Raw genomic sequence first — 12,408 nt, forward strand, 5'->3', positions numbered from 1 at the left:
CGTGGCCCTACTGCCGCTGCCATGCTCTGAGCATAACCGGCTTCCAAACTCCGGAGATCCACTGCTGAGTCTTCAGGCAGCGGCCCCTCTGGGACTACACTCTATGGTTGTGGGCTGGCTGCGGGAAGACTCTCTGTCCCACCAGTCTTTCAACAGCTAGCCCACAACCATAGAGCGTAGTCCCAGAGTGGCCACTGTCGGAAGACTCGGCAGCGGATCTCCGGAGTTTGGAAGCCGGTTATGCTCGGAGCATGGTGGCGGCGGCAGCAGCAGGGTCACGGAGGTGGCAGCAGCGGGGCCATGGCAGCGGCAGCACCCTGGCATGGCTCTGCAGGGAGAGCTGGGCATGGTGAGGCTGGGAGGCACGTGAGCTGGGGGCAGAACAAGTGTTCGCGCAACCTCTCTTTCCAGTTGGGCAGAGCGCCACACGGCTTAGCACCTTTGGGATATTACTGGGTTGGTGGGTAGCACTCTGCCCAGCTGAAAAGGGGCATTGCTGGACAGCTGCTTGTGAGAGCAGCTGCCCGGCAACCCCCGCTCCAGCTAGGCACAGCGCCACCCACCAACCTAGCAGTATCCCAAAGTCATCAAGCAATGTGAGTGCCTTTTCCCCCCTCCCCCTGGCTCCTGCGGCTTTGTGTCTTCGGGATATCGCTAGGTTGGTGAGTGGCGCTCTGCCTGGCTGGGGATGGAGGTTGTCCAGGGGGCTTATTATTGGGGGAGGTCCCACAGGAAAAATATTGCCCACAGGAAAAATATGGCATGACCTTATTATCAGGACATGTCGTAATTTCAGGGAAACACAGTATGTATTGATTATTTATATTGTTTGCATCTGGATTTTAAATGCTGTTATCCTGAGTCACCATAGTAAGGTGAGATGAGTAAGATGGCTATATAATTGATTAATAAATAATTAAATTAAGTGAGGCATTTATAAGACAGCATTAAAGTGGGGACATAAAATTGGAAATACATGTACTTATATTCACATTATTAGCATTATACAGTTATCATAAAATGCAAATGGTACTGATATAAAAGCTCCAATTACTCTTGGCAATTTAATAAATTAACCACCCAAAGTGTACAGCTCAAGTACTAACTTCCTGTTTAAATTTTATGAAATGGTCATTGTCATAAATCATTTTTCATCCAGAGATCTACCAAGGAATATTCAAGCATTAACAAAGCATTAAAGCTTTAAAAATTATTTAGGTCAGCATATAGAATGAATCTTTCAGTATGCTTTTTTGATTTCTGAATCCGGGAGATATTAATATATGTATTGTATGAAATAATTAATATAGCCTAAGGGCCCAGTGTCCAATAATATATATATATATATACACATATAGTATCCGAGATACAAATGTATCATTAGATCTTCTTATGTTGGGAAAGACCCTAAACATACTTTATATAGAAATAAAATACACAATGGGATGCCAACAGAATACAACCCTCAGCCGCCCCCATCCCCATCCCCCAAATAGAGAGAGTGTTGTCCCATGTTACATATTATTACAGTTTAGAATTTTGGACCATTTTAAATACTATATCCAATTTGTTTCAGTTGTTCAAAATTTAAAAGAAAAGACATTTCTCTAGCTTTTTATGTCCAACTTGAAATTCTCTTAGTAATAATCTACTTCACAGATTAAGTAATATATACTTAATACCACTTAGACTTATATACCACTCCATAGTGCTTTTCAGTACTCTCTGACCTGTTTACAAATGTCAGCATATTGCCCTCAACAATCTGGGTTCTCATTGTACTGATCTCGGAAAGATGGAAAGATGGGTCAAACTTGAGCTAGTCAGGATTGAACTCCTAGCTGTGGGCAGAGTTAGCCTGCAATACTGCATTCTAACTACTAGCCACAATGCAGCATGGAGGTGTTTGTTTTGAAAGAAAATGTATAACTACAGCTTATAGATTCATGTGCTTTTTATCTAAAGATTTACAAATAGCATACTAGTTTATATGGATAAATATTATGAAGCTCAAGTTTAAACAATTAATTATATATACAAAGTTATATATAACATTGTGCAAACTATTTAGTATTCATGGAAAGTTTTATGCAGGTGTACATTTTAATAGTCATAATCATATTACATCTTTTCCATGTAGTAGATATTCCTGTAAAAATATTCAGTAGTAGTAACTACATAAAAATATTGAATATGCTCAATTGCTAACAAAATGCATGTTATGATTTGCATGCATTGCTCATAATGGAAATAAAGGAAATTGCTCATTATGAGCATACATTGCTCATAATGCATGTTATGATTTGCATACATTTCCAATAATAAAAAGAATGAAACTTGGAAGGATTAACATTTTTTTATAATTCCCAATAATACAATATAGGGTTGGTGCAATAATTTGACTAGATCTAATCAAGTTGTATAAAGACTGAGTTATGAATCATTTTACAGCCTCTGTCTACCTATATTCACAGCTTTGAAATCTGTATCTCTAAAATGTGCAACTCCCATAAGGTAGCCCTCATCTTACAACTGCAATTGAGACCGGAATGAAGAAAGTGGTCTTAAGTAGTTGTGCCCAAGCTTTTTTGCCATGGTCATTAAGTAAAACACGTGGTTTTAAGTAGTTCATGTTGTTGTTAAGTAAATTCAGCTTCTCCCATTGACCTGGCTTGTCAGAAGCTGTTGTGGCCCACCGGTGGCCAGTAGAGCTGGCAGCAGAGTCAGACAGTGAAGAGGTTAGGGAGGAACAGGGGCCGTCCTGGGGGAGCTTTCCTCTCTGCATCAGAGGCAGAGAGGGAGCTAGACAGCAGTGAGGCAGAAGAACAGCTGCAGCCTGTTGCCAGTGTGTGCGTGAGCAGAACTACCAGAAGACAAGAACAAATAAGAAAGCAAAGTCGACTTAAAAGTAAAGTCACACTTTGGAGGTGATTGGCCTCTCCCATAGGAAACAAAAGAGGAACAAACGGGGAGTGGGCTTTTGCAGGAAACAATTCGTTCATTCCATCTGGAAAGTTCAGTTTGTGATTATGAGAGACCCTGTGCCAACTTTTGCTTTGCCCTGTGTTTGGAAACTAGTTATCTGGCAACACTCCAAACGAGATAAGGTGCGTGTGGATAAACATTTCTCAGAAACAGTGTTTGCTAAAGCCTTGCTGACTGTGAATGAAAGGAATTCACAGTCATGTAAATAAAAGAGTTTTTGTCAGGACCAAGACTTTGCTTCTTGCTTTCTAAGAAACCTGGGTCAGAACAGAGCTGGCCAGAAAAGTTACAAATGACAATCAGGACTCTGCAGCCATCATCACAGAGGTGGGTTCCTACCGGTTCACACCAGTTCGGTAGAACCGGTTCGTCAGATCTACCGAACCAGTTAGAAGAGGTTCCACCAGTGGACCCAGAAAGCAGGCCACACCTACAGAAGAGATTCCAAAATTTTTTGAAACCCACCACTGCACCATCAATACATGTTAGTTGCCAAGTTCCCTAAAGTTTGATCCTGTGGCCGTAAGAACAAATCATAAACTTACTTATTTTAATGTGAACTTTTTGTTTTTGAAAGGTTGCTAAACGAACAGCCATAAGTCAAGTGCTAGAAAATTAACAAGCAAAAGTTTGGAAACATTCCAGATTGGAGAAATTTAGTTTAATTTAGTTTGTTTAATACATATTACAATTACATTTAAAATTGTTCAAATTTCAAAATTGCAATACGTGTAATTTCTTAGTTAAATCTAACGACATTTTACTAAATTGTATAGTCATGTTATGTAGCTAATCGAAATTTTAAATAACAAGAAGCAGTATTCTGTATGTGTGTCTATGTTGCAAGAAAAAAATAAAACACTTCAATTATCAGCCAAATGTGGAATTTTCTGTTACTTTTTGTTAATTAGCACAAACTAACATTCATATCTGGCTTCACAATAGTATTGGCCTATCAGTTATACGTAAAGAGAAACATGCATATTTGCACATCAGTTATATATGTAGAGTTGATTGCATTCATAATATTCATTATAAACAACATTAACATCTGATTACAAATTAATTAAAACACTACATTAAAATCAAATTAAAGTGAAATCTCAGAATTTATTTTGTGGTTTATTCTATAAATACAGAGCAAATGTGTAAATCAAACTCAGTTCAGTTATTCATCTCAATGCCCATGGGCTTCAAACTGAGCAAAATCCAGGCCTACTTGTTCCACATTCTACCCAACCTTATCACCTGACTGTATACTTGTTAATTTCTAGGAGGTTGGAACTACAGGATGGACTGCCGTCATACAATTACAGAAATTGAGTGACAGTAAATTTTAGTGCTCTTTGAGCAGAGGTGGGATATGACTGGTATGCCCCGGTATGGGCGTACTGGTGCCTGCTGGGAGCACCAGGTACTGTTCCAGTATGGTGCTCCGGAGGGCCCACCCACTCTCCTTACCGCTATTTGAGCCGATTGGGGCCTTTGCACACGTGCATGGCGCCCGCACAATGCTCCACTGAGCACCTGGAGCGTTGCAGATGGGTACGCAGACGTGCACTGCGGGCATGCTGCCGCATGCACATGGTGGGCGCCCGGCCTTGTTGCACCATACCAGTTGCAACGGGATCCAGAACCCACCACTGTCTCTGAGATACAGTAGAACTTCAGCACCTCAATGTAATCTTGGGTATCTGCATCATATTTACAGTGTTTTTGTTGAATTTGTACTGTTTAAATTAACATTACAACACTGAGATCAGTGTGTTGCAAGACATGCTGAAGTTCAAGAGCTTCATTATTGATGTGGCTTGCCCCAAGTTCAACCATAGAAAATTCTTTATCCCAGAAAGGGTTTAGAAAAATAATGAACAGGGCTATTTTTATCAGTTTAGTTATTTGTGGCGATAACTGTCAGAGTTTTTTCACTACTTTAAATATCAGCCATTACTTTCAGAGCTGAATATTTTATATTCTCTTCCTTGGCAGTTTCCATTTGCATAAAAAGTCTCTACTCCACAAGCAGTTCTGTAAAAATGTGCACAGAAAGACTTCAGTTTTATCAACAATGTCACAAGTGGAGTTTTTATTTATGGGATTGGGGTTAGGAGATTGAAATTGGTAGGGCTTGTATTCAGAATAATGGATCGAGGACCCTTTTTGTTTCTAAGAAGAATGCCAACTAAGCCATGCTCACAGAACTGGTAGTAAAAAAAAATTGAATCCCACCACTGCTTGGACTTCCTAACTGTTCCACGAGTCTTTGTCCATAATGATTCAAAGTTGTTCTTCAGTTGCTTTGTACTTTTTTTTTGGGGGGGGAGAGAAGCTAAAATGAGATTTCCTAAGTTTACTGCTGAATCTGAGTTTAGGGAGCTAAATCAGCTAAACAAACTAATATTACAATGTGTGGCAAGTAGCAAATTTCTGTGCATATTCCTCTGCTTTTGTCCAAGATAGAACTTTGAGAAATCAAATGAACTTTTTTTGGTTTTAGGGGAAAAGTACAGTTGCTTTTTGAAAAAGCACATTTGGGACATTGGCTGAGAGCAAATACTGCAAAAATCTTGTCCATTTTAAAATCACATTGGAACCAGTCATGTCTGCTTTCAATTAGCACCAAACTGCATGAATATGACTTCTGTTTCAGGGTCCAACCTGTGAGATCTCTCCTCTGTTTCTCACATTCACAACTGATGTTGAATCCTACAGCAAAAGTAGTGAAAACTATTATTCCTCATTAACAGCATATGGAATTAACAGAATAACAGAGTTGAAAGGGAACTTCTAGTCCTGTTCTTCTTCTAATCCAATGGTTCCCAACCTGTGGGTCGAGACCTCTTTGGGGGTCAAACGACCCTTTCACAGGGGTCGCCTAAGACCATTGGAAAACACATATTTTTGAAAAAAATATGGAAAACATAAAATAATCTTATGGCTGGGGGTCACTACAACATGAGGAACTGTATTAAAGGATCGCGGCATTAGGAGGGTTGAGACCCACTGTTCTAACCCAACCCCTGTTCAAGCAGGACACCCTACACACTTCAGACAATTGGTTGTTCAGTCTCTTCTTAAAAGTCTCCAGTGTTGGAGCACCTACAACTTCTGAAGACAAGTCATCCCACTGATTAATTGTTCTTACTGTCAGGAAATTTCTCTGTAGTTCTAAGTTGCTTCCCTCCTTGATTAGTTTTTATCCATAGTTTCTTATCCTGCCTTCAGGTGCTTTGGAAAATAGGTTCACCCCCTCTTCTTTGTGGCAGCCGCTGAGATATTGGAACACTACTATCATATCATCCCTAGTCCTTTTTCATCAAACTAGACATGCCCAATTCCTGCAATTGTTCTTTGTATGTTTTAGCCTCCAGTCCCCCATTCATCTTTGTTGTTCTTCCCTAAGCTATTTTTTTTAAGTTTAAAATGTTTTTAGACAAGATAGCTATGCTTTCTTCTATTACCACTTAGTAAGGGACCAAATTGCAAATTACTGTCAATTTTGATAGCTTCATAGTTCCACTTATACTTTGCATCTATTCTCTTTTGGATTTCCAGATCCCTGTTTTGTTTGAATGATTAATTACTGGGAGGAAGTAAAGAGCCCTCTGAACCCGGGAACCTCCAGATTTTTTGGACCACACCTCATGCCATATAACTGGAAACTGGAAATGTTATTACAGTAGTAATCAAACATAAATGGGGATTGGGGGGGTCACAGAAATCTGTCATAGATACTGTAGAAATAGGACTAAGTTCAGCTGTTTTGTAATAGTGCTCTTCAATTTAATATTAATAGCAGTTTAGAGAAATGAATTGCCAAACTGTATCTGTTTGTCTGTTCGTGTGCAATAGCAGTTGAAAAATAAGGTTGATCAGGCTCTGGAATGTAATGATTAATCTCTATCCCTCTGTATTGCAGTTGCAATTAATAAATCACGAATGCACTCCAAGCCTTTAATATCCTTAGCCATATAGGAAGAAGCCATTATTAACTGTTCTTTCTGATATCAGTTCCGGGAATAATAACAATAAAAAAGAGATCTGGATCACATTTGAAGATGAAATGAAAATGGGTAATATACGAACCACATTTTTAAAAATCATTTCATCCATCTCCTGAGACACAATTTTATACAACTGCCACTGGAAATATAAAGAGTCATCCAACAATTTTTGGCTACATGATCATGTGATATTCAAGTGTTCACGAGAGAGTGGGGGAAATGGCAAGTTTTATTGTGATACAAATTGAATGTTGACTTTATATCTTAAAAATCATTTACTGTGACAGTTTCACTGATAACAGTTATCAATAAAAATAAACAATGGAGTGATTACCATTTAATACCGAAAACATATAAAATAATCTATTAGGAAATAATTCTCCCAAGAAGGAAAATTAATCTAATTTAACATGCTATCACTTTCTTTACTTTTTTTGTTAATTAATGTTTTACACTTAAGATAATGCACTTTTATATTGTTATTAAGTGTAAGACAGTAATAATATAAAACTTAGACTTGCTTTAAATTCACTTTGTAAAAAGTAGGTTCAAGGAGAATACCTAAAAAGATAACAGCAGTTTTCACGTTACAGCTCATAATTCTAAATATAAAGACCATTAAAATCACCTTTTTTATTTGTATGAAGATCATTTCTTACCTTGATCAAAGGATGTAAGTGGACTCCATGTACGGAAATAATCATCCTGCAGCAGAAAAAGAAAGCATGTGCTTAGAATGGGAAAAAGAGTACAAACGTATGAATGGGGAAAGACAGAAATGCATAAAAGATATACAAACCTCAACTTCCTGCACATGGTGCGCAGCAAAAAAAAAACACAAAGGAAAGATACAATTATCATATGGACACACTAATTGCAGGAAACACATCTTTGGTAATGAAAAATAATTGAAAGAATAAACAGCTAGTTCATAAACCAGATGGAAAAAGTATCTGAAATAGCCACAATTTTAATTCAGAGTTATGTCATGTTCCCATCGGAGTCTGACTCTGAGATGAAAGACGAGCAGCTGACAGACAGCGGGAGAGTGCTCTGTTGGCTGTGGAGGAAACTGGGGAAGGGCAAAGTCAGGTTGGGCAGAGTACGAGAGAGGTAGAACAAGGAGTTCAGATGAAGACCAAGGCCCCATCCCGCTTCTCATCCTAAGGATCACAGGGAAGAAAGCAGAAGAGAGCAATGGGGGTTGTGTGGCTTAGAAGGAAGGAAAGGGGCCCGGTTTCCTTCACAAGGCACACCTGGGGATGGGGCTTAAAGGAGAGGCAGTTGGGAGCGGCGGTAACAAACACTGAGTTCACCTAGTGTGGTGTTGTGGCCTGCATTCCTTGCATTCCTCCCGACTGCTTGAAGTCTTTACGACCTTCTGTGTGCTTATCTCATCCTGCTGGAATTATCCTTGGCTCTTGCTTATCTTGCCCTGCTGGAGTAGCTGCAGGTTTGTGGAATTCTCCAGTCTGGAGAGTGAAAGGGACCTTGGGGGCACAGTTGGTGTTAATAAAGGGAGTCATACCAGTTCTCTGGCTGTGTTGCCTTTGTGCCACGCTCATCACAGGTTATATTGTGGTTCAATGTACATCATTATTAACTATTCTGACAGTTGCTTACACAAATTATCTTGTAAAAAGTATTAAATGGAATGGCTGTAAAACTTCTTGCAGAAATGAAATTTCATTGCCAAATATCAATCCGACCACAAGCACAGTGCTTGTAGATCTTCACTCTACATATTGCTTTCAAAACTTACTGTTTACAAACTAAATTTCATTTCATTGCTCAGCATAAACAAAAACAAATCTGAGTACTAAGCAATATACTGTTAATATAAGTGCTATTAATTTTAGTAGGCTTCACCTGTATAATTTATTATTTATTGATTTATATCGCCATCCTAACTGAACCCTGGACAGAATACTGATTAAAACACAAAACAATATAATAATCCCTAGTTCCTAAGGATAATCTGAAAACTATCCCCCTTCTCTCCCTCTTACTGACCCCATTGATCCTCTCCTATCCCTTTCTGTCCCTCAGGCTTGCCACACAGAGGCCCTTCCTATCTTATCCCCTTCTCCCCCTCAGGCTCCTCTCCAAACTCCCAGCTCGCAGGCTGGATGAGTTACAGGCTAGCCATACCCAAGTGGCACTTGATAAAAACACAAAATAATATAATCCCTAGTTCCTAAGGATAAAATGAAAACTATCCCCCTTCTCTCCCTCTTACTGACCCCATTGATCCCCTATCCCCTTCTGTCCCTCAAGCTTGCCACACAGAGGCCCTTCCTATCTTATTCCCTTCTCTCCCTCAGGCTCCTCTCCAAACTCCCAGCTCGCAGGCTGGATGAGTTACGGGCTAGCCATGCCCAAGTGGCACTTGATTAAAACACAAAAACAATATAATCCCTAGTTCCTAAGGATAAAATGAAAACCTTGTTCCTAGAGGAACACCTGAACAGCAGCAGAGTTCACCTAATCTCCCGACCTAAATATCTAAAGTCAGGTCTTCAGCATCTTGCAAAAGGCTAACAGGGTCTGATCTTTTGGTAGATGCTGTTCCACAGAGCAAATGCTGCCATTGAGAAGCAACAATTCTGGGCTTCAAAAAGATGGCACTGGTTTCATAGAAGAGACCCAGAATATGTCTTTTTGACTGAGAGTGGAAACAACAGGAAAAGTGGTGCCTCAGCTATCAACCCAATCCCTTTATCATTTGAATTATTCATTTTTGCACTATTTTGAACTATGGTACAAAAACTAATAATTAATATTTCATATTGTACATATTTATGGGGTTGCCTAAAGAATTGTAGAAATAACTACAATTCTGATATTCCTAGACTTTGCAAAGGAACACCAAGAACCGAAGGCTACCACAAAATAATCTGGAAGCATTGTGCACATATTTAAGCAATCATTTAGTAATCAATGTTCAGCTAAATATGCATGAACATTACAACTTCACATTTAAAATCATTCTGATAACTGCTATCTATTATTAATTGTGAAAAGATTTCTTTCTTCCCATAGATGCTATTCTGGAAAGAAAAATAGACCAATCAAATTGGAATATATCTATTCCTCATATGAAATAAGAATACAGATATTGCCAATGAATACGCAGAAAATTGCTTGAAGAAAATGATGCATGAGGCTGTAAGGATTTCTATTGCCATTTCAGCTTAGAGACAGAGATTAGCTCCTACTGAGAAAATTTACTGAAATAAATTACTTACGCCTCACATACATATTTCTAATGGACTTTATAATATTCCAAATAATCAATAGCTATGTACCTATGCATAAGTTAATGTACACCAACATTCTTTTTACAAGGATATTGACTGAAAATCTAGATTCAGCAATTATAAGTGAAATTGCATTTAACATAAAATGTGAAATTGTTGGTCTGTTCGAAGGAAAATTTCAATATGCAAAGCTGCAGGTAATATAAGAATAGATCAGGTGGACTGTATTTTTCTTCCATCCAATCATTCACATATAAAAACACTTGGTGTCTACAGTGAAAAAGACAGAAAGCCATATATTTATAGTAAAGGTAAAGGTTTCCCTCGCACATATGTGTTAGTCATTCCCAACTCTAGGGGGCGGTGCTCATCTCCGTTTCAAAGCCGAAGAGCCAGCGCTGTCCGAAGATGTCTCCGTAGTCATGTGGCCAGCATGATTAAACACCAAAGGCGCAGGGAACACTGTTACCTTCCCACCAAAGATGGTTCCTATTTTTCTACTTGCCTTTTTACATGCTTTCGAACTGCTAGGTTGGCAGAAGCTGGGACAAGTAATGGGAGCTCACTCCGTTACGCACCGCTAGGGATTCAAACCACCGAAATGCTGACCTTTCTGATCAGTGTCTTAGCCACTGTATCCCTTCATTACCATATACTTATAGATGTCCTCAAAAAACTGTCAAGGAACTGTCCAATTCTTTGCCAGATGCAGCTGCCTCAATGCTTCAGAAAAGACTTTGCTCCCATGAATCTCCTTGGTTAAATACTCATTTGATTGCTTTGGACAGATGTAATATATAGTCGTGAGCTTTACAGAGATTATGTTTCCTGATATGAACTTAAAATGCCACATATTTTTACTTCACACCAAAGCATACCATTGAGGAAGGTGAGCAAAGGTAAAATATACTTGCTGGTAATAGAGGTAGCATTTGACTTATGACCACAGTTGAGCCCAAAATTGCTGTTGTTAAGTGAAACACAGAAGTGAGTTTTGCCCCCATTTTATGACCTTTCTTGCCACAACAAACCAAAACTATTTGCACTAAAAAAAATCACCAAGCACTGTTAATACTCAAAAGAATTAAGGCAGGGGAAAGGAGGATTATAGCCCAAAAAAGAATGCAAAACTATCAACAATTTAATTATTAATTTAATTTAATTTTTATTTCCAGTAATGCCCCTAAGCCTAAAAATATTCATATGGTTGATGGATGGCAATTACTTATTGCTTTGCTTCAAATAAAAGGTAGGATGAAGTGAGAGAGGATATTTTAGGATGCTTGATTAAATGGCCTAGATGGTGAATATGGCTTGTGTGCCACAAGTGCACATAGAGTCCTCTCTATGGGCAAACAATCCATTGCCCCAGCCCAGTTTTGCCGTGCATGTGCCCCCCAGTGGCCAGCTGATTTTCGGGTTTCTGCTGTGCATGTCGGGGGGGGGGCAAGACGGATGTGGAAAATGCATGCGTATGCGCATGTGATTTCATACGCATTGGCAGGGTACAAGGGGGTGAGCGCGCATTGCATTATGAATGTGTGCCCATGTGCTTTTGGCACCTGGCACCAAAACGGTTAACCATCACTGGTCTAGAGTGACCTTACCAGGGGTGGGTTCCGGCCAGTTCTATAGAAGAGGTTCCACAAATCTACCGTGCTGTTTAGAACCAGTTCCAACTCCCTCCCCCGGCCAGTCCACACAACAAGATGAAGAGTGAGAGGAGGAATTCTGGGAGTTGAAGTCCACAAGTCTTAAAGCTGTCAAGTTTGAACACCCATGGCTTTTTTCCCCTAAAGGGTTAGGGGTGCAAGGGTCTTGTAACTTGACAGCTTTAAGACTTGCGTGCTTCAAATGCCAGAGTTTCTGAGCCAACATTTTGGTTGCTAAGCAAGAGCGTTGTTAAGTGAGTTTCACCACTTTTTTTAAGTTGGCCACACCTACCCGTTCACATGGCTGGCAAGCCACTCCCACTCAGTCACATGGCCGGCAATCCACTCCCACAAAGCAGGCCACACCTACAGAAGAGGTTCTAAAAAAGTTTGAAACCCACCACTGGACCTTACCTACTGGTTTGTCTTCCATAAATGTGTTTTCATTATGCTAGCCATTTGCTGTTGTTAGTTGTGGTCATGTTGGGCCCATCGCGACCCCATGGA

General features: G+C 39.6%; 1 protein-coding gene across 1 annotated transcript in view; it reads right to left on the minus strand.

The window, feature by feature from the left end:
* Positions 1–12,408, minus strand: part of SPOCK3 (SPARC (osteonectin), cwcv and kazal like domains proteoglycan 3) — a 145,394-nt gene that overhangs the window by 83,046 nt on the left and 49,940 nt on the right. Inside the window, 1 exon segment of the mRNA XM_032223656.1 lies at positions 7,649–7,694. Within this exon segment, the coding sequence (XP_032079547.1) occupies positions 7,649–7,694 (46 nt within the window).

This window comes from Thamnophis elegans, chromosome 9, assembly GCF_009769535.1.
Source record: "Thamnophis elegans isolate rThaEle1 chromosome 9, rThaEle1.pri, whole genome shotgun sequence".
NCBI classification, from domain to species: Eukaryota; Metazoa; Chordata; class Lepidosauria; order Squamata; family Colubridae; genus Thamnophis; species Thamnophis elegans.